This window comes from Medicago truncatula, chromosome 8 (assembly GCF_003473485.1).
Source record: "Medicago truncatula cultivar Jemalong A17 chromosome 8, MtrunA17r5.0-ANR, whole genome shotgun sequence".
NCBI classification, from domain to species: domain Eukaryota; kingdom Viridiplantae; phylum Streptophyta; class Magnoliopsida; order Fabales; family Fabaceae; genus Medicago; species Medicago truncatula.
The window spans coordinates 45,180,022-45,201,025 of NC_053049.1; the positions used below are offsets into that span (position 1 = coordinate 45,180,022).

The window sequence follows — 21,004 nt, forward strand, 5'->3', positions numbered from 1 at the left end:
TTTCCTTCATTGGAATTTTTTTCCCACTGGGTTTTTCTCTAGTAAGGTTTTAATAGGCATATCCGAGATGGGCATCCAAGGGGAAGTGTTATGAATATTACAAGTGGATGTCCATATAGCAATTGAGTTATTTGATTTAGCTTATTGGGTCTTATTATGTTTGCTCCCCAAGTCATTGTATTTATTTATAAATAGAGCTCATATGTAACCTAATTATACATCACAAGATAATAACATAATCTTCTTTCTTCTATCTCTATTCTCTATGGTTCTCTTTATTTTTGTTCTTATTCTAATAGTTTCATAACAATATTAAATTATTAAAGTTATAACAAATTTTATTGATGATAATTAGCATACGTAAAAAAACCGACCATTATGTAATGTTTCTGGTCAAAGAACAGTTACCAGTAATAATGTTCCAGTGGAGCATCCATTAAGAAACAACTTTTATTATAAAAAACAAAAAAGGAAATTCTTTTATTACAAAAATACGATCATTAAAATATCAGATCATGCAAACATTAATAATCAATCATCACCTTGTTTTGTGGTTTTGACTGTAACTGCTGTTGACTGTAAAAATGTGGTTTATTGGTTGGAAAGGACCATCAGGTTTCTCAGCTTCATCAACTGCTCAACAAGTCACTCATGGAATTGATGGAACCTCTCTCACTGCAATCATCACTGGTTTTTTATTTTTCTTTTTTCTCATTTTCTTGTGTTTTTAATTCCTGAATGATTTTGTGATCTGAGTATGAATGAATATTGAGTGTTGATTTTCAGGAGCATCAAGTGGTCTTGGTCTGGAAACAACAAGGATTCTTGCTTTCCGTGGTGTACATGTTGTTATGGCAGTTAGGAATGTGAAAAATTGTATAGATATCAAAGAATCAATACTTAAGGAAATTCCAGCTGCTAAGATTGATGTTTTTGAGTTAGATCTTAGCTCTTTGGCATCTGTTAGGAAATTCGCAGCAGATTTTAATTCCTCCGGTCTTCCACTCAATATTCTAATGTAACAATTTCTAACCATACATATGGATTCATGTTATATTGTTATTTAAGTTTCGAGTAAATACCTAAATTTGTACTTGAAATTGTATGATTGTATCAATCTAGTTCCTTTTACTATCGATATTTCAAAATGATCTCTCAAATTGCAAAATTTTAATCAAGTTTGTCTCTCTGTTGGTATTTGAAATGAAGTGAATATTGTTTGAGATGAATTTGATAACAGCTCTAGATAGATGGATGAAGTTGATTACCATTTTGCAATTTTGGAGATCATTTTGAAATATTGATACGGTCCAACAATTTCAAGAATCAAGTTGGTTATTCACATTTTGAATTTCAGATTGAGCAAAAAATTACTACTGTATGTCTTTATGTATGTATAGATTGCAGATTTGGAAGTTGAATCAAATAATATAATCTTTTTCTTTTCAAGTAACAATGCAGGGCTGATGGCTACTCCATTCATGCTTTCTCAAGACAATATTGAATTGCAGTTTGCAACCAATCACTTAGGTAATTAATATATGTTTCCCCACATTATAACATATATCTTTCTAAATGATATAAGTGAAAAAAGTTGTTAGTTTTTAATAATGCACAAAACAAATTGAAGGTAATACTTGATAGTTTTTTGTAGGCCATTTTCTGTTGACAAACCTTTTATTAGAGACTATGAAAAAAACTGTAAGGGAATGCAACCAGGAAGGAAGGATAGTTATTGTATCATCAGAGGCTCACAGATTTGCATACAGTGAAGGGATTCGTTTCGATAAGATCAACAACGAATCAGAGTAATTATCTAGTTGAAATGTTTAATTTTTAATTATTCTTTTCTTTATCTGCTACAAGGCTCATTCTATTAAGTTTTTTATTTTATTAAATGTTAATCATCATGTTCAGTGTTTTAAGTTCCCAGAATTTTATAATTTCCCACTTCCGTGTTTGATTCGTTACAGATACAGCAGTTATTTTGCTTATGGACAATCCAAGCTTGCAAATATTTTGCATGCCAATGAGCTTTCAAGGCGCTTGAAGGTATTATAGTCACACAAAATTGTTTATGCAATTTCATAAGATTCAATCTTATTTAGTGCAACCGTTAGAGTAACGTGATGGTAACTCGTTGACGGATCAAGAAAATTTAGCTTTGTGTTTAAAGCAGTCTTTTGGGACAACCAACATGTTAATTATTAATATCAAGTTTATTGAAATCCTAGCGGAGGAAAATGACTCGTATGTCTACTGCATAGATTTGTCTCATTGTAAATAGCCTGCTTCAGTAATGGATTTTCTTGACTAGGCGATGAACTTATTGGTTGAGTTTGATGTTGAACCCTTGCATATTCCGTTGTTTGACAGGAAGAAGGAGTGCAAATAACTGTTAACTCCCTTCATCCTGGTACAATTGTTACAAATATTCTGCGGCACCATGGCTATTTCAATGGTTAGTATATATGCCATTTTCAACTATTGCTGATTAAGTATCCTTTTTGTTTGGAATAGGTCTGATGTCCTATTCGGTTCTGGTTGGTCATATTGGTTAACACTGATGTAATATATAATATTAGATCTATCCCTATTTGTAAGACTCCATTGACCAAACCAAAGGAATTAAGTATTTTTTTTGTGTTAAATTTGTCAATAATGTATAACTCTATTCCCAAAGTTATCCTTTAGTTATTAAGATAAATAAATAGTTGGTCTTTTAATTCTCTTCATTTAATCAAGATATTTCCAAATTTTACAATAGGATCTTACAAATAGAGACGGATGTAGTAATATTGTTGTCATGCTATGTACGAGTCGTACTAACCAGTTATTGTTGTACATAATTTCTCTTTGTTTTGGATTTTTGTTCATGTGTCGCTCGATTTTTGCAGCCGTTGCTAATATGGTGGGCAAGTACTTCCTTAAAAATGTCCAACAGGTATTTTGCCACAAGCTCACAATTTTTTATAGAGCAGTGTGAGGGTTAATCAACATGCATGCAAGTCATCTGCTGCTAGTAGACTAAAGACTAATTGTTAGACCAGATTTTTACTAATTGAATTGTGGTGGCACTTCTTTTGTAGGGAGCTGCAACTCAATGTTACCTTGCATTGCATCCACAGGTCAAGGGAATATCCGGTGAATACTTTACGGATAGCAACAAGGCAAGCCCAACTTCTTTAGCCAAAGATACAAAGCTGGCACAAAAACTATGGGAATTAAGTGTAAGTTTGTCTAATACAAAGTAGCTTTGAGGTTTGTTTGACGCGACTCTTGCTACACTGAGCTAGAGCAAACTTCATATGTGCAAAAAACAACTATTTGTATTAGAAAAGCTTTACAAAGATTTAGAAATGCCTATGGATGAAAACTTTTACATCTTGAAGCGTTTTAGTAATCAATAGCTCAGAGTATCCATTCATTACAGGTTTGAGATGGTTATTGTTCAAATCAAGCAGTATATAATTCTTTTCAGACTTGATCCATTGTAGCATTCCATTGCATTGTATACTGTTAGAGTTGCCAAGCACAAAATCTGAATAAAAGTTCTCAAACTTGTAGACCCATAATCCCACTCGATCATTAGCAAATTATTTTAAAAGCAAAAGCCAGGGTGCATTCTTATTTTTAAAAATTGGTTTATTCAAAATACGCAGTTACTGAGAAAAATATTGCATTCAACTGTGATTGAGTTTGTAACCATCTTTACTCAAGACATTTGTATTTGTATTGGCACTACTACCCTTTGCAGCTAAAATTTGGACCCTTTGCAGCGCAAAGTTTGTAATGTACATTTGCCTAAAAACTAAATATATATTTTAAACAGGACTGGATGCTACTGCTATAAATGCACATGCAACATCCACTTTGTAAAATACACAAATTTCTATCATGCTACTGCTATAATCATAAGCCATCCATGCGACCAGCCACTGGTGCACCAGACTTACGATCTATAGGTACATTTGGCCTCGTATTATCCCTCACCAGCTGTTGTTGAGATGCACAATCAGCCAAACATGCCTTCTCATTACAAAATTTTCTTCGGACTCCCTCAACGGCCCTCCTATTATGGTTTGCAAGAGCATTATATTCAGGTGAAATTATATCCCGTCTAGCCTGCATATTTCTCTGAAACTGACCCTGCTTTGGACCCTCCTGATAAGCAGTGCCTCCATTTGACTGAAAACCAGTTGGAGACTTTTGGATTGTACCCAGAGCTTCCTGTGGGAATATAGGTTGCTTTGTTTGATGATATGGGATTTTCCCACTTCTAGGTTGCGGAGTAGATGGGCCAGATGCAGTATGAAGACTGGATGTTGGAGAGGGAGATATCATCCCACTTGAATTCATTGATCTAGAAGGCAAACGTAGCCCACTGGATGGAGAAACGGGACATGAGACGATCCCTTTTTTATGAGCATTACTGAAAAGGAGCAACAAAAAAAAAACTGAGTACATCATCTCCTTTCATATTAAAGAACTTTCCATAAAATTTTATTTAACATTATGAGCATTACTAAAAAGGAGCAACAAAAAAAAAAAAACTGAGTACATCATCTCCTTTCATATTAAAGAACTTTCCATAAAATTTTATTTAAGCAAAAAATAGCATAGCCAATTTGACCAAATTTTATATACGGCCATGACATCAAAATGCCTTAATCATCACTTTTCCTAATTACAAAGTAGAAGCTTAACCATTGCATTTCTTTTTCATGTGACCTTTCTCATGCTTAAGTGTGTGTGTGTGTGATTGAGTTTGAGAGAGAAAGACCTTGATTCATAACCAGCTCTGAAGCTTCTAGTCGGAGGGATACCAGAGATACCAGCTGCTTCCGAGTCTAAACATGAATTATGTTTAGACTGTCCAATGGCCTAAAAGAACAATTTGAAATGATCTAAAGAACTTGTGCAATCTGTGAAAATGCAAACACAAATGCAAACACACATGACGACGGATACAATTTATGGCTACCCAATATATTTTATTATGTTTATTTTTGACATACCACACAACTCAACAAAACTACCTAAACAGCATAATAGATATGATCCTCCTCAGAAAAAAAATGCAGCTATGCAAAGGATGATTGAATAAATTAAGGAATTGAATACACAAGTGGTCAACACATTTCAATTGCTTTTTACCAGAGATCTCATTGCATTTATAATAGCAGATGGGGATTCTGAAGAATCAGCATTCAGAATGAGTCTTTCCAGCGAAGCACTTTTAACAAATGGGTGCTGTAGAAGTTGACCAGCCGAAGGACGATCAAGTGGATCCCTTTGCAAACAAAGCCTGACAAAATCTTTCCCTTCTTCTGATAAATTATCTGGAATTGTAGGAAGTTCGCAGCTGTTCCCAATCTTAAACATAGCAGCAACCTTGAAGCATTGAGTGTGAAACAGTAGAAACAGGTTATTCAATCAATGTTTTGTTTCTATACAAGCATGTAATCCAACTAAGATTCATATATTTATGTCAGAAAATAGATTTGAAATGGGCATGCAACAATATCCATAATGACTATAATATTTCTTCAAATTCACTCACCCCTTCATACTGGCCCCATGGAGGTTTTGTTGTTGCCATCTCTAAAACAGTGCAGCCCAGACTCCATATGTCAACAGCAAGATTACAACCATTTGAATTCTTTATAACCTATATAATTGAGGAAGTGACTCAAATGAGATTACTACGTACATAAAATCACTGACAAGATTCATGTGGACGCAGAAATCATACTTACCTCAGGTGCCATCCAGTAAGGACTTCCTTTAAAAGAAAATGAAAGAGCCTGCCCAGTTATCTGCAAAATATCCCGGATAAGTAATATTAGACACCATCTCATAATAGTTTAGGCAGAGATATTTTACTCAAGTCAAGTTATCCAATCCCAAAGAGGTTCATCTTATACACATGAAGACATCTTATAAACGCTCTTACAATTTTCGCCATCCCAAAATCTGCTAGTTTTATCTGTCCATTAGGGTCCACCAATATGTTTGCTCCTTTGATGTCCCTAATCAAAACCAAACCAACACAGATTGTTTTACAAATGACAACATCAATAAAATATGCTAGTTGAATCATATTATACATAAAACATGTTGCCATCAATTAAACTCACCTGTGAACAGTGTTCTTTGCATGCAAATATGCAAGTCCTGAAAGAATCTGCCGGGTGTAATTCCGAATTGCAATTTCACCTAATTGTCCGTATTCTTGAAGCAATTTATAGATTGACCCACCGGAGACGTACTCCAAGTATATGTAAAGTTTGTCATCAACCTATTAGGTATAAAATTTTATAAAGCAGTTAACACAATCTGAACTTTTGAATCATGATTGTAAGCAAGCAAACTTGAAAGTGAAATCATTTATTGAATGACAAGTTGACAACAATAACAGAATAAATACCGTCTCAGACCCATAATACTGGACTATGTTTGGATGCCGCAGCTGACTTAGCAATGCAATTTCCTGCAAATGCCATCACGTACATATGAGTATTTATTATTATATACACACATACTCGGTCCAGAACTATCCTAGGGTTTTTCTCAAAGAAAAACAATGGAAATTGGAGGAAAGTAAATGTTTATTCTTAATTGTAAACTAGACATGTGATTTGGACTTCCCAAAAGAAAAGCAAGGGTTGTGGGGCACATAAAACGAATAAAGTGTGTTTCACCCAGTTAACACCAGCAAGCTTACTTGGCCAAGTTGCTGCGCACATTCCCGTGATTTAGGGTCATCTGACAGAAGGGTTACCTCCTTCATTGCACACATCTCGCCACTTTCTCTACATAGATCACAAGTTGAACCAAGTCAAACTTAAAAGTTGAAGGGGCTTAATTAAAAAAAATGTGGATAAAGGACAATTTGAAAAACAGTAAATATCAATTTCGAACCAGGGCAAGAATACACATAACAGATAAAGGATTAAACACGGGCAGATGCAAATTCAAATGCTATTTGCTTAGTGAGAATAACAGCATAAAGGATTAAACTATGTCCGTATTATATACACACATAACAGATAAAAGGATTAAACATGGGAATATGAATCATGCAAACAAAAAAGGGTATGAATATCGACAATAACAGCATAATACATATTAATTTGTCTGGAACCCACTTAACAGACCTGCTGAAACCAAGATAAACATGTCCAAATGTTCCCCTTCCAAGCAAATGCCCTTTTGTCCAGCGTGAACCTGGGCTTGTAGAATTTTCTGATCTGGCAGGACTTCGAGGGGCTGAAGGAGTTGAAGACGCAGAATAAGTCGGAGAAAACGGACAAGATTTAGTGACTTTTATTGGAGGAAGCGGTAACCGATAACTTTGTTGTTTAGTGACATCAGGACGTCTTGCAGGCAACTCTGCCGCGGCACCTCCAGCTTTTGGATGCAGAGGGCTGACATTACTGCTCTGTATCCTGGAACTGGGACCAGGGCTTGTCATTCTGGGACTCGGTATTGGTGAACAATCAGTGCTACACTTGTTGTGTGCCCTAAATGCTGATAGATCCCCGCCAACTGAATTATTACTAGAATCATGGCCTGAACCTGGACTAGAGCAGAGCCCAGAAGCTATATCTGGATAGCGCTTTCCTGTCCATAATCCTGAGTTTAACACTTGCTCTGGACCAAACGCTCGCGTTGGACTTCTAGGACTAGACATTGAACTATCTGGAGCACTGCATAAACCACCCGGACGACCTATTTTCGGATGCAAAGGAACCCTTTTTGGCGAGGTAGACAAGTGCTTATTGTTGCACAATTTATGACCTGGTTTTGAGGATGCTCTTGAGTTTCTTTCGATAGTAATATGTGATTGATCTCTGTGCGCCACACTTAACAAACATTGAAACAATTTTAGTAATTGAATGAACAGAAAATAAGGCAAACACATTGAGAGCATTTAAAAATATGTATTGAGGTAAACAAATTCACCTGAAAGAACTGTTAATGGTGGCTTTGTTTCTATTTTCACAGTCAGATACCAGAGGACTAACAAGATGTGAATCAGATGAGTCACCACTGTCGATGGAGCTGTCACTGGAAACAGATGCCGTGACTATATCTCCTTCCACATCTGTAAATTCGCCCCTTATAGTTATATAACCAGGTTCTGGCAGGGGGAAATATATAGATGGTCTAGATGTAGGATCGCCTACGGCTCTTTCCAGTTTTGACGTTAAAGTAATTCCAGAGTCTGCATTGCTAACAGTAGGAAAGGACGTTTCTGGCACTGTGAGTGGCCGACAATAACGATTGTCTGCAAAACTTAGGCAGCGGGACACACTTCGAGAGGGTGACCGCGATCTTGTTGAAGGTCCGAAGGATCTAGATCCCTTCTTTGAGACAATGCCACTACGATGTTTCCTAAATCCTACTAATCTACAGCTGCTCTTCTCGTCTGAAACATTTTTTAATTTTCGCTGTATCATATCAAAAATGCTTTCCCGGTTTGTCTTCTTATTCTTCTTCGCCTCCTTGGACGAAGGCTTTCCCCACCATGGCGCCATGTCTTCAGAAAAGCTTGCACCAAACACACACAGAGAAAGAGAGAACAGGAAATGCAAGCAAAAAGTGGGTGTAAATTCACAATTGATACTGCCGCAAAGTCTATGAAAATGGTTGGAAGACTGAGTTCGGTAGACGGCGTCCGGCTAAATTCCACTGAAGCGCGCTGACATAAAATATGTAAATCATAGATGAGGCGTCCGTTACACAAGAACAACCTGCAATAGAAAGTTCCACTGTCAGTTTGTTCCCTCCAAAAATAAACATATAACAAACAAAGTAACGACACAAAAGTACGAGGTCATTTCAAAGTAACGGATATCCTATAACGGATCATCTATGTTTATTTAAGTCTTTGTTTTATGTTGTAGACTATGGCAATTATTGAATCTCGCTACACGACAGATACAAGTATCAGATCATCTATACGAAAATTATTGAACTCTGCTACACGACAAATACAAATATCATTTAACGGATCATTTATATAGAAATTATTGAATCTCGCTACACGACAGGTAGAGATATCTTGTATCTAACATATCTATATGGAAATTATTGAATCTCGCTACACGACAGATACAAATATCAAATCCCAGATCATCTATGTTTACGCAATCTATGATTTATGGGGCTACAACAATTATTGCAAACATTACACGACAGACATCATACAACTCATCTATGTTTAAATAAGTCTTTTATTTATGTCGTAGACTGCTGCAATAATTGGATCACGCTACACGACAACATACATTATGCTTTCAAATCCTAAACAAAAATCCAATGAACCAGGAAAATCCACCAATTAAAAATTAGAAAGCATGCTAAGAATATCATGGTTTTAAAGCGTATAAGACAACTTCAATGCCAAACATTAATGTTAGATGATTTAGATATTCAGTTAAAAACATTTAATACTGAAGTGTCCCTTGATACCATGGAAACCATCGCTCGAACTTGTTCTTGAAAACACTCACTCATTTCACATTCAGAACAATAAAAGAGTGAACCGCTAGGAGAAGTGATGAAGATAACTTATTAACTAAGTTTCTTCAAAACCAATAACTAGACAAAGTCCACTTAGACATGATTCACACCTCAACGTGAAACAACAAACACACACCCACACACACAAACCTAAAGTTGGATAATTCAACAGATACCTTGGCATTTGAAATTTTTGAGTATTTCATCCACAGAACTACGTTTTCCACCAATGCAGTCAAAAATAGAGAATCAAAATGGAATATACATTAGCCAAAACTCTTCAAGACTCCTTTTCATAATTGTACTTTAAACACAAAATCTACAGAATCATAACTAATTAAATACCACCCCTTTCTTGAGAACAAAGTTGTCAACATAACAAACACAAAAAAAATAGGTATTTCATCCATTTGTATCTATTTTTTTATCTTGTAAATCAGATAGCATAATCCATCTCAAAATTTCGACAAATTGCATATACAACAGAAAATCAGAAAAAATTGAACTCAGACCCAATTGCTTAACAAACTCCATAGAACTCAATTGGTAACCTTAAAAACGAAATTTACAAAAAATAAAAATAAAAAAATACTCAAAATCACAAACTCCAGCAACTTCACAAAACATCATCAGCAAATGCACACACAAAAACTACAATTTTTGTGCACAGATTATTCAAATTCTGAAATTAAAAACATGCAAATGATTCTTAAAGTCAATAGGTTTTAAAATCACGCACAATGTTTAAACCATGACAAAAAAAAATTATACCGTTGCATAAAAAAAAAAAAACATATACAGAGACACTGCGTAAGTAACCCTACATATACTCACAGTGTGTTACTTCGAACTGAAAACGACGACGTTTTGCTTCGAAGTTGAAAAGCCGAAGAAAATGTGCAAAGGATGGAAAATGAAGAAGAAGAAGAGAAATGTGAAATGAGAAAACGAAGAAAACACAAAAACAGTACACAGTTTTTAGTGTGTTTTTTTGTTCTCAAGCATTAAATTTAGTGGGAAATTAATTAATAAAATTGGATATTAAAAATTAAACAAAAATGAAAAATTGCGTGTGACGCGTGATGCGTGAACTGTCTAGCGGTCATGATCTGACCGTTGGATGGAAGAATCTTGTTTCTATCACAAGATGTGTGTGTGGGTGATGCATATCATGTGGTGAGTGCAGTGAACCTTAAAACAGGGAATTTTTGTCTTTAACGGAAACTTACTTAACTGCTCTATCAACAATATCTCTCAGATATTTTTTTATTTTTTTTTGGGTAATAAATAGTACATTTTCCATCTCATAAACTATTATTTTTGTTTTATTATTGATGTTAGGATTAGGATCATTTATTGAGAGAGAAAATATAAGGATAATTTATGCTATTTTTTTTTTGAAAATTAATTTATGCTATTTAATATTTATTGATTTTCTTTTTTTATTTTCTTTTTCCGTTTATTATTTCCATTTCTTTGTTTAATAATATAAGTAAGTAATTATGAATATTTTTATATTAAGGTAAATTAAAATAAAAGGCATTATTGTAAAGAATGTCAATGTTATGGAAATAAAACACAGCATTTGTGAATTTCTAGAAAAAGCTAAAATCATGTTTTATAAAATGATTCATGAATTTATTCAAAGGAAATATTTTTTTCTTACTATAAAACAAGAATGATTTTTAGGACTAAAGAGGGTGAACCAAACTATGAATTTCACAAATTTATTTTCTTTCCAAAAACAAAACGATATTCTTTCATTTAAATTTGATAAAGTGTATCAGATACAATAACATGTTCAACATCACTAAAAACGTAAAGGATGAATCTGCGAACAAACTCACATCACCCAAATTGATAGCATACAACAACAAAATGGCTACAAATAATATGATAAAATCTAAGTCTATGAAATATCTATGCTTTCGGATCTGCAACTTTTAATAGAATTTGTAATTAAGTGAAGCTGAATTTTCAATATAAGTCAAACGAACACCGCAACAAGAAGCAAAATCAAACAATGTCGCAAAAAAAGAAGAACAAAACAATGCCGCATTCAAAAGAACAAACCTGATACGTGGAAACCACTTGTTTAGATTGAAATAAACGGGAAAAAGATGCAATGACGTGATTTTATGTCAAAGAACTATCTAAATCTATATCATCCTTAACGAAAGAAGGAGAAAGAAATTTTAGAGAGATGATGAAGTTTCTCTCACTAAAAAATTAAGGTTGACTTAAATGTCGTAAAATACGTGACCTATTTTCGCCAAATAATTTTTTCATTTTTTAATGTTATTTTTCCTTAAAAAAAAAAAAAATTATCACATTTATCTCGTAGAGTTTAATTTTAATATATCGTCAAGGTAAAGAGTTTTAAGTGTCAACAAATCACATTCATTTATACATGAAACTTTCAAAGTTGTTACGATAAAAGTTAAACAATTTTTATAATATTGATTTATTGAAAGTGCACTGAATCTTTTACAATGACGGAGTATGTGACTTAATATTTTTTATAACGGTTTAATTTATAATTTCGTTTGACCAAGTAATATACCATTTATATAAATTCAAGAATAATCAAATTATATATATATATATATAATCAACTTCTAGTCTTCTTCTCAATAAATAATCCATCTCATAAATACTCTTTATCGACACACACAATATAATATATTAAAACATATTTTATATTATTTTTTGGCTTATATAATAAATTGTAATTTATACAGTGTCAAAAAAATTGTAATTTATACTTAAAATATTAGTGTGTTGTATAATATTATTTACATATTACACATTTTCCAAAACAATATCGTCGAAGAAAGAAGTGGTGATAGATATTATTGTAATTAAAATTTGAAAAATGTTAATAAGTGTTTTGGGGCACTTGTTAAGAAATCTAAAGAAAAATAAATTTTGTCTTAAAAATTGTACATTTAACATATTAAAACTTTAAAAAATAACCTTTTCTACTTAAATTTTACCAATTACTAGACTCTAACCCGTACATGTACGGGATTTGAAGAGTTTCATATATATAAGTATCAAGCCGACTATATTATTAATTTTAGAGTTACATTCAAAGTCATAGAAATAATCAAACTAAGTGATGATTGATGGTGTCGACATGCAAAATCTAAAAAAAAAATAAAAAAAATTAGAAACATTCTGTTTGCATCAACAAAAATGAACATGAAATCAAACTCTTAAACTAAATTATTTGAAAGTAATCAAACATGGAAATAAACACAATAAAAATGAGTGTTGGTGGCTTAAAAAAAAGCCTTTAGGATTGCATATCTATTTTATAAACAAAAATATTTCAATAAAAATGTTAGTGGTCTAGTTGTAAAAGCTCCCATGTGTTGTTATGGGTACCCGGTTCCATTCCTTGCAAAACGTTTTTTTCAAAAAAAATTATTTAGACCCGCCAAAAATGGCAGGATTAGGGTTAATTAGGGTTGATTGGAGACTATCTAACATTTATATATATTAAGATTAAGATAAGATTAGAAAGAACAATATTTCAATAAAAATGTTAGTAGTCTAGTGGAAAAAGCTCTTAGGGTGGTGTTTATGGGTACTTTGTTCAATTCCTTGCAAAACTTTTTTTTTCAAAAAAATAATTTAGATCCGCCAAAAATTACGGTATTAGGTTTTGCTAACAAGTGTCCTTATGACACTTTTTAACGATTAAAAAATAAAAAAGATTGATAACTTTTATGTGCAATATGTTGTTTTATGACGTTTTAATGTATTGAATACATTAATTCTAAAATAAAAATTTCATTTTAAACAGCTTATCAAGTTTCCTAAGAACACTTGTTAGCATTTCATAAAAACATGAGATATGTTTGAATCCAAAATTCTTAATGCAAATATTGTTACATGTACTATTTTATGTATAAATATTACAGTTTAAGTATATATTTTTCCACTTAACGTTGTTAGAAAATTTAATACATATTTGTGCCAGATTTTACATGCAGAGTTAGGAAAAGACATATATCTATCTGGTATGATAGATAGAAAATATTTACCTTTGCAATGTTGTGCCATGTGTTAACATCAGTGACACAAACCTTCGTCTTTGTGACTGGTTTGAAAATGAGGATTGAAACTTGAACAAACTAACACTTCGTTTTACCAAAATTGTATTTGTAGTATTATCATTGATAGTGACATTGATGACAAACTCATTTGGAGTGGTTCTGCCTATGATATATACGCGAGAGTCATGATTATAGGTTGTTGGGTCAAAATTTAAATCAACAAGTGGTGCTCAATACTATTTGGAATTGGGTTTGACGGCTACCAATTACTAGAAATTTGCAAAATTTGTATTGGTTATAGTGATGCATGGTAGTCTTCATGTCAATGCCTTTAGAAGCTCACGGCACCTCACCTCCAACACTTCATGTCATAGATGTGATGTTGTTGTTGAGAGCGATTTATATATCCAAAGTTTGTAACAATGATTTTCGGGGATGTGAGATTGAAAATGAAACATTCCTTTGTTTATTTTAAGTTTTGAAAATTTGTTCCTAAGAATTTTATGTTCCCAAAAATGTTATTTACATGTCATTTCTTCTATTGTTATTCTCATGCTTGAAGGATGAGAATCTAACTTGTTATAACTTTCCCCTGCCACTCACATTTATTTCCATTTTTTTATTTAAATAATATTTAAAACATTCTAAGGAAATCTATTTTTTTTTTACCAAACATATAGGTATGAATGTTGTTCCTAAAAATATCCATGGTCGGACCTTGGGGTGTGCAAACCGCTCAATGGAGCTGGGCCTAAAAAATTATTTATAAAAAAATATTAGGTGTATTTTATAAAAAAAAAAAATTATAAAAAAGATGTAATTTTTAATAAGAGCCGGCCCGTTTAGCCTGCAACCCGTGTAGGGCCGGGCTCAGGTAATATATTTCGACTGGTAGGAACGGTCCTGGAAATATCATTCATGGAAATAACATTTCAAATAATATAATTTCTTACCTTGAAACAAACACACTCTAAGAATTACATGAAGCAATGTCCATTTGGATGTATGTTTCTCCCACCTATCATAATAATTTGAATTTTTCTAGTTACACCATGATTTTATCTAGTTACATTCAAGGACACATTTTAATTTAAGCATAACAAAATGACTAATATGTCTTTTAACTAAATAAAATTTTCAAAACACCCTCACCCGAATCTTCTTCTCTATAAAGTAAATTGAATTTGGGGATTCAATGATTAAGATTAACAGCTCATGTCAAAGAGTTATAAAACATGACGGCAACCATAACACAAATTCACATTCTTTAATTAGTTAACATGTTTTTTTTATGATTTGGGGAAAGAACTCAAAAGCCAGGTTAATGTTGTATTGGTGTCAAGGAAACTATGTTTGTCTCAAATGCACAGTCCAAATCTCTAAATCATGCCACAGTCAAAATTCCCACAAACTTAAATTCCTAGATAAAAAACTCAATATCAACAAGGAAGATAAACATTTAAATACACAAGAAAACAAAATCGAAGATGTTTGTTGTTGTTACTGCAAACTCTTGCTGGTGCTGGTGAAGGAGATCACAACAATAATATAATTGCAAATAATTTGATAAATCAGAACACGACTAAACCATAAATAACATTTTTTACTGAATCTTTCCTGATATCAACTTATATGTTTAATTCGTATAAAATATTACTTTGGTTTTAATTACATGAAAATCGAATTTGATATCTTAAGAGGAACACACTTCAAAGCATCAAGCCAACATCATCAAACCAATCTAAATGAGTTCGAATACCAAAGTTTCAACTTTTTATTTATTGAAATATTTATTATTTACTTTGAGAAAATTAATTTGATACTTCCATAAATATTTTAAAGTTTCTTTTACTTTTACATTACAACTAAAAAATATAATTGGATCATGGTTTGGTGAGAGCATTGAGTAGAATGGATGCAAAAATTTACACCACTTATGGTTTAAACTTTTTAAATGGGTTCCCCCTAATATTGTAGTTAAAAGTTCTCTGAAGTATTGTAGATTATCTTTTATTCAACTAGGTAGCATTTGTATGTCATACTATTTCAATTGTGTGTTTTTTCTGTTATTTCTCTTCATTCATTAATCACGGTGAATTTTCCACTCAAGATGATACACAAATACATATTAATTTGCAGGCGTTTTCAACCATTAATTGTAGAACAACATAGAATATATCTAACATCAATATTATAACCATATGATGTTAAAAAAAAAAAACTATAAGAAGTAAACTAACATCATATAATCATTATAATTTTAGAACATCATATAGTCTATATGGTTTAAGTTTTTTAAATAGATTCCCCTAATATGATGTCAACAAAAACTTTGCACAATACAAGACTATTCTATTTGTGCCTGATAAAATTAGATTTCTATAAGAAGTAAAATAACTATATTTTATTGCAACATCAATATTATATATATTTTTTATTAAAAATTGATGATGTACCAGCATTGTTTAATTTACTCACTATTGCACAAGTCTTCAACCCGTCAACCATTACTTGCTTGTTATCTTTTCCAGCACTGGCGTGAGATCCCTAGGGTGTACATTCACCTTCAGTCCATACTTCATGAACAACGTCAACGACATCTTCTGTTCAACGCAGTGCCCCGGCACAACCTCGAGACGATGGCGCAGAAGCACAGCAGCAGCAATGGACTTCATCTGCAAATAAGCTAAATCCTTCCCCAAACAAATCCTTGGCCCCGCATTAAACGAAACAAACTTGTAAGAACTCTGCATCTTTTCACCGTCGGTTGAAAACCATCGTTCAGGTTTAAACTCAAGACAATCTTCTCCCCAAATGAACTTCATCCTCCCAACCGAGTAAATCGAATATGTCACCATAGAACCAGCCGGAACAAATGTTCCGTTTGGTAAAACATCGTCATTCACCACATGCTTTGAATCCTGCGGCACGGAAGGGTAAAGTCGTAAAGTCTCGGACAATGCAGCTTTTAGATAAACCAAACGATCAACTTCCTCAAAAGCAAGAGGTTCATCTGTCCATTTTGAAAGATCACCGCCACGTGTCTCCATCAAAACGGTGCAGAGTTCTATCAGAATTTTTTCCTCTACTTCTGGATTTTTCATACAGAGCCAGAAAAACCAGCTTAGAGCCACGGATGATGTGTCACGTCCAGCAAGTATGAAATTAAGAGCCACATGTTGAAGAAACTCTTCAGAATATTTTTCTTTTTTCTTCATGAAACGCGAGAGCAAATCGTCGTTTAGAGCCCCACTTCCACTCTCTAGTTCAAATTTTCGGTGTTGAATGATGTTAGAGAGATATTTGTGGATATGTTTAAGACTTCGGCTTAAGCTCACTTCCATTCCTAAGCGGAACATTTTCTTCAGCTTCCAAACAATCTCAGGTAATATGAATCGGTGGAGTGTGGCTTCAGTGGCGCGATCAAAAGAAAGCGCGAAATCATTTTCGGGAAGACCCACAGACAGTGTTTGTGGATCTTGACCGAAAGCCAAGCCACATATGTTGTCGAAAGTGAGGCGTAGGAGAAGGTCTTGAAGATCAACCGGGTTTTTTTCTTCTTGTGCCGTCGCTAAAATTGGACAGAATCTATACTTTATGGCTCGGCTAACCCATCGAGCCATGGCTTGTCGTAGGGTACGAGTGGTGAACTCTAGTGCTGCGGTTTTACGCTGGAACAGCCACATGTCACCATCTGAGTTAAATATACCTTCTCCGAGTAAGTCATGAAACACTGACTGCCATGTTGGACCTTTTGGGTAATTGTCGAACCGGAGTTTGAGGATGTGTTCGAGGTTCTTTGGATCACACGTGACAGTCACGAGACACTGTTTTCTGGCGAGGAAAGGAACGGCGCAGATGCATGTTTGGTACGTGCCGCCACACGCGCGGAGATTATCAGCGATCCAGTCGTGCATGCGGTTTGCATGGTGGATGAGACCAGGTAAACTACCCAATAAGGGCCAGACACGTGGACCTTTAAGTGAACGTGTGATGAATGAAAACCATATTAAATACGCCGCTATAGCGGTTAAGATCATTAAAGCATTTGATGCATCCATGTGCTTTGTGGGACCCAATAACCGAAATACAGCTTTATTATTATTAGTTGGAAGTACTTCTAACACAGTGAAAGTTTCACGGTGGAAACAAGGTTGTCGTAGGTTTTGATCGACAAACAATAATTGACGTTCAAGTTTGAATGCATGTACGTAAATTTCTGGTTTAAGGTGGGAGGAGATTGGTTTATCAAATGGTGTTAAAATATAGTTTAAATGTGTAATGAACAATAATTAGGCAGAGAAGTGAAGGGTTATTAAGAAGAGATTGGCTGTGATAGAGGGTGAAGAGATTTAAGAGAGTTGTTTGTTTCTGAGCAAGAAGAGTGAGGAAAAGTGATTTATATAAAAGAAAGAAAGGATGTTGTAAAACAGAAAGTTGGGACAATTAATGAGGGAGTAAGTGATGCTAGGTGTTAAGAGTTGAAATTGAGCTGCATTTTTCTTCTTCTTTAGTTAGGCTTCGGTGTCTCTCCTTATAAGTCATCACTCATCAATGTCCACCGATGTAGTTAGTTGGGTTATATATATAAATAAAGGTATATTCTTTGTTGTGAAATAATACTAATATTGTAAAGGTACGGTAAAACCAATTACACATAAGTATTCTGCATCTCTCTGATGTAAATTGATGGAATAAGTCTGTTTCTTCATTGGGTAACAATACTCCCTTGCTTTTTGAAGGTTATATAACCCCACTCACCCCAATAGTAATAGGGTATACATTCTTGTCATAAGTGTATCGTATCTCAAACCATGTATAAAAATCACATAAAGTTTGTAAAATAAAACATAGATTAATGATACATAGACCACTCTATGTGGCAACCCTCCATTATACACCCCTATGTAACATTTGTTTAATGGATGAGAGATAATTGAATTGATAAAAGAGAAAAGAAATATTAATAAAAAATGTCATTTGAAGTGGTATGGAAAAAAAGGGTGTTAACCCATAATTTCCCTAAAACATATATAAAATTTAAATTTGTTGTTCTCGTGAGTTTAACTTAAGCTCACCTGGTAAGGGATAATGAATATTAGTCCGGGTTTGAACCTCAGACACCTCACTTACTCACCTTTAAAGTGAATTTTTCTAGCCGCTACACTACTTTGACAAAAAAAAATCTAAATTTGTTTTTTCAGTTATTTTTATCTTCAAACACGTCGTTAGTTATATTATTACGTATTTTTGGCTGGTAAGCTTAATCTATAAAATCACCTCCTTTATTTTACATCCAATGCCACTTTAATAAAAAAATATTTTAAAATAATCGTCGTTTTCTATTTACGACATACAAAATACTAACAATAGAGACACTTTAACTTTTTTTTACATTTTTTGACTAAAGTTGAAAAGGTATTTTTAATTTAAATTCAGACTATATCGACTTATCCACTAACAACCATTCATTCTTTTCTCTTCTTTTCCCAAAACTAACACATTTGTTCATTTTACAAATATTAAAAAATCTAAATATGTATCTATATCTATATAATATACGATTGTGATTGATTTTTCCCTTCAAATAATACAAATGGCTTTGCTCACAAGAACTCTCGTCTCTCCTCTAAAAAGAAAAAGAAAATCTTGTCTCTAGTGCATTTTGCCATAAATACAATTATTAAACAGCGTTTTGAATTTTGTCAAAGAGAAATAGCGTTTTGAAATGTCTCGTGACAATTATGCCAAGACATTATTTACAATGAATTAATTTTTTTTATTGAAAAATGACATGTAATCAAACTTTTAATCATTGATGATATGACTATAATAATATTATATTAAAAGATAAATGTTAACTTGTGTCCTTAGATAACATGTTAAGGAACCTAAAGTAGAAATTTTGTCTAAGAAATTGTGCTAATTTTTCTTCTAGAAATTAAAAATTAATGTTTTGTGATAAATATTTATCATTTATGGAATCCTAACACGTGTCACAAGGGCACAAGTTAACATGACCATTGTATTCTAAAAAAAACACGACCCTTGTATAAATAAGTCTTTGAACTAATTTATAATTTTTAAATAGGTCCATGCACTAATTTAAACAAATAGAAATTGGTCTTCTAAAAAACATGCTTAAACAATTTGATTGATATATTCAAGACACAACTAAATCAAAACCACAACTAAGCTGTAAATAATGTTTGTTTTAAAATTATTTGATACTCCCCATGGAGATGGAATATCTTAGAAAAAATTGTCGATCCACTCTCTTAATATATATATCGAGACAATTGTCATAGAGTCTCCTTTTTTCTTTTCTTTTTTTAAAGTATAATAATGCACATGGAGTACCTTAGAAAAAGATTGTGGGTGCATGCAAACCCTTAATTGTCCTATGTAGCAAGTAGCAACATTAATTAATATACAGTTACTGTCGCCGAAAATACGGTTACCACCGGTTTTATTCATTGCCTGATGCTTAACTGCCAAGGAAAAAGTTCAAATAGGATGAACGAACTATATAGTAATGCATCTAGCATTAATTGGAAGCCGAGAATAACGGTGTTTAGAGCTTCATATTGATTATTCGGTGAGATAGACTGTAAGTATTTCTCAAAATAGGGCCCAACTTTAGATTTTGAAGCTATTTTCATAGGGACGTGGGTACTTTCTTTTAGAACAAAAAATTATTACTAGCTATTGGCAAGCAGAGGTAGAACATAACCAAGGCAGTAAACAAGTACAGTAGTGTCAGTGTGCCACTAGTTATTAGTTTCATGTTGGAAAGAGCTATTAGTAAGATTTTACTCCCTATACCCGTAATTATTCCCCTACCCTACAAAAATCAAACTAAGGTTGTAAAGAGTTAATAGATAGATTCATGAGTGTTATTTTAATACATGTATTGTTTAGGAGTGTCTATAAATTTGATTAATGAGTCGACAAAATGAAAGTTGACGTTGAAAATACAAATTAAATATGATCCTATGATCGATTTAGAGGCTAAGATAGATGTAACATATATTGTCACAGTTAAATATTTGATGAGACAATGAAATAAATTAATCAATAAATTTGTACGGTTGTAGTGTCTTTCACCTTTAGTTAAAAATAAAATCATGAATATAAGCCGAGTTAGAAATTAAAAGAATATGAAAAGAAAAAAGTTTACTGATATACACTTACAAATATAATTTAAAATAAAAATTGAAATACAATAAATATAATTAAAAGTAAATTGATATCAAATTAAAAATGTATAAACACTAATGGCTAATTTTTTAAGATTAGCTGAGTGATTAAAAATGTATAAGGAGATATAAATGAGCGGATGATCACATGAGTGAAATTATTCGGTGATTATTTTATTTTTCAAAGAAAGATTTAGTGATTATTTTATC

General features: G+C 33.0%; 3 protein-coding genes across 3 annotated transcripts; 1 reads left to right on the top strand and 2 right to left on the bottom strand.

Annotated features, from left to right (window-relative positions):
- The first annotated feature begins 452 nt into the window (after positions 1-452).
- Positions 453-3,575, top strand: LOC25502056 (short-chain dehydrogenase TIC 32, chloroplastic). The gene is made up of 8 exons (XM_013591593.3): positions 453-690; positions 787-1,018; positions 1,451-1,530; positions 1,655-1,808; positions 1,974-2,052; positions 2,377-2,461; positions 2,898-2,944; positions 3,090-3,575. Exons 1-8 carry the CDS (start codon positions 585-587, stop codon positions 3,252-3,254), a joined length of 948 nt encoding a protein of 315 aa, XP_013447047.1. The 5' UTR covers positions 453-584; the 3' UTR covers positions 3,255-3,575.
- A 91-nt stretch (positions 3,576-3,666) lies between these two features.
- Positions 3,667-10,517, bottom strand: LOC25502057 (mitogen-activated protein kinase kinase kinase YODA). Its single transcript, XM_013591597.3, has 12 exons — positions 10,366-10,517; positions 7,969-8,759; positions 7,161-7,868; positions 6,728-6,815; positions 6,431-6,493; positions 6,141-6,301; positions 5,957-6,032; positions 5,760-5,819; positions 5,564-5,671; positions 5,158-5,394; positions 4,784-4,884; positions 3,667-4,432 (listed from the first exon to the last, which is right to left on the bottom strand). The coding sequence occupies exons 2-12, from the start codon at positions 8,541-8,543 to the stop codon at positions 3,913-3,915; spliced, it is 2,697 nt and encodes an 898-aa protein (XP_013447051.1). The 5' UTR covers positions 8,544-8,759; positions 10,366-10,517; the 3' UTR covers positions 3,667-3,912.
- A 5,309-nt stretch (positions 10,518-15,826) lies between these two features.
- On the bottom strand, positions 15,827-18,115 carry LOC25502058 (cytochrome P450 86A22). The gene has a single exon (XM_013591598.3). It carries the CDS (start codon positions 17,654-17,656, stop codon positions 16,103-16,105), a length of 1,554 nt encoding a protein of 517 aa, XP_013447052.1. The 5' UTR covers positions 17,657-18,115; the 3' UTR covers positions 15,827-16,102.
- Positions 18,116-21,004: the final 2,889 nt, after the last annotated feature.

Coding starts and splice junctions, on each gene's coding strand:
- LOC25502057 (XM_013591597.3), bottom strand. CDS start 8,543: ATGGCGCCATGGTGGGGAAAGCCTTCGTCCAAGGAGGCGAAGAAGAAT. Junction 6,816..7,160: donor GTTTATCTTGGTTTCAGCAG/GTCTGTTAAGTG, acceptor TGATCTATGTAG/AGAAAGTGGCGAGATGTGTG. Junction 5,672..5,759: donor CTTACTGGATGGCACCTGAG/GTAAGTATGATT, acceptor TCAATTATATAG/GTTATAAAGAATTCAAATGG.
- LOC25502056 (XM_013591593.3), top strand. CDS start 585: ATGTGGTTTATTGGTTGGAAAGGACCATCAGGTTTCTCAGCTTCATCA. Junction 1,531..1,654: donor GTTTGCAACCAATCACTTAG/GTAATTAATATA, acceptor AGTTTTTTGTAG/GCCATTTTCTGTTGACAAAC. Junction 2,945..3,089: donor TCCTTAAAAATGTCCAACAG/GTATTTTGCCAC, acceptor CTTCTTTTGTAG/GGAGCTGCAACTCAATGTTA.
- LOC25502058 (XM_013591598.3), bottom strand. CDS start 17,656: ATGGATGCATCAAATGCTTTAATGATCTTAACCGCTATAGCGGCGTAT.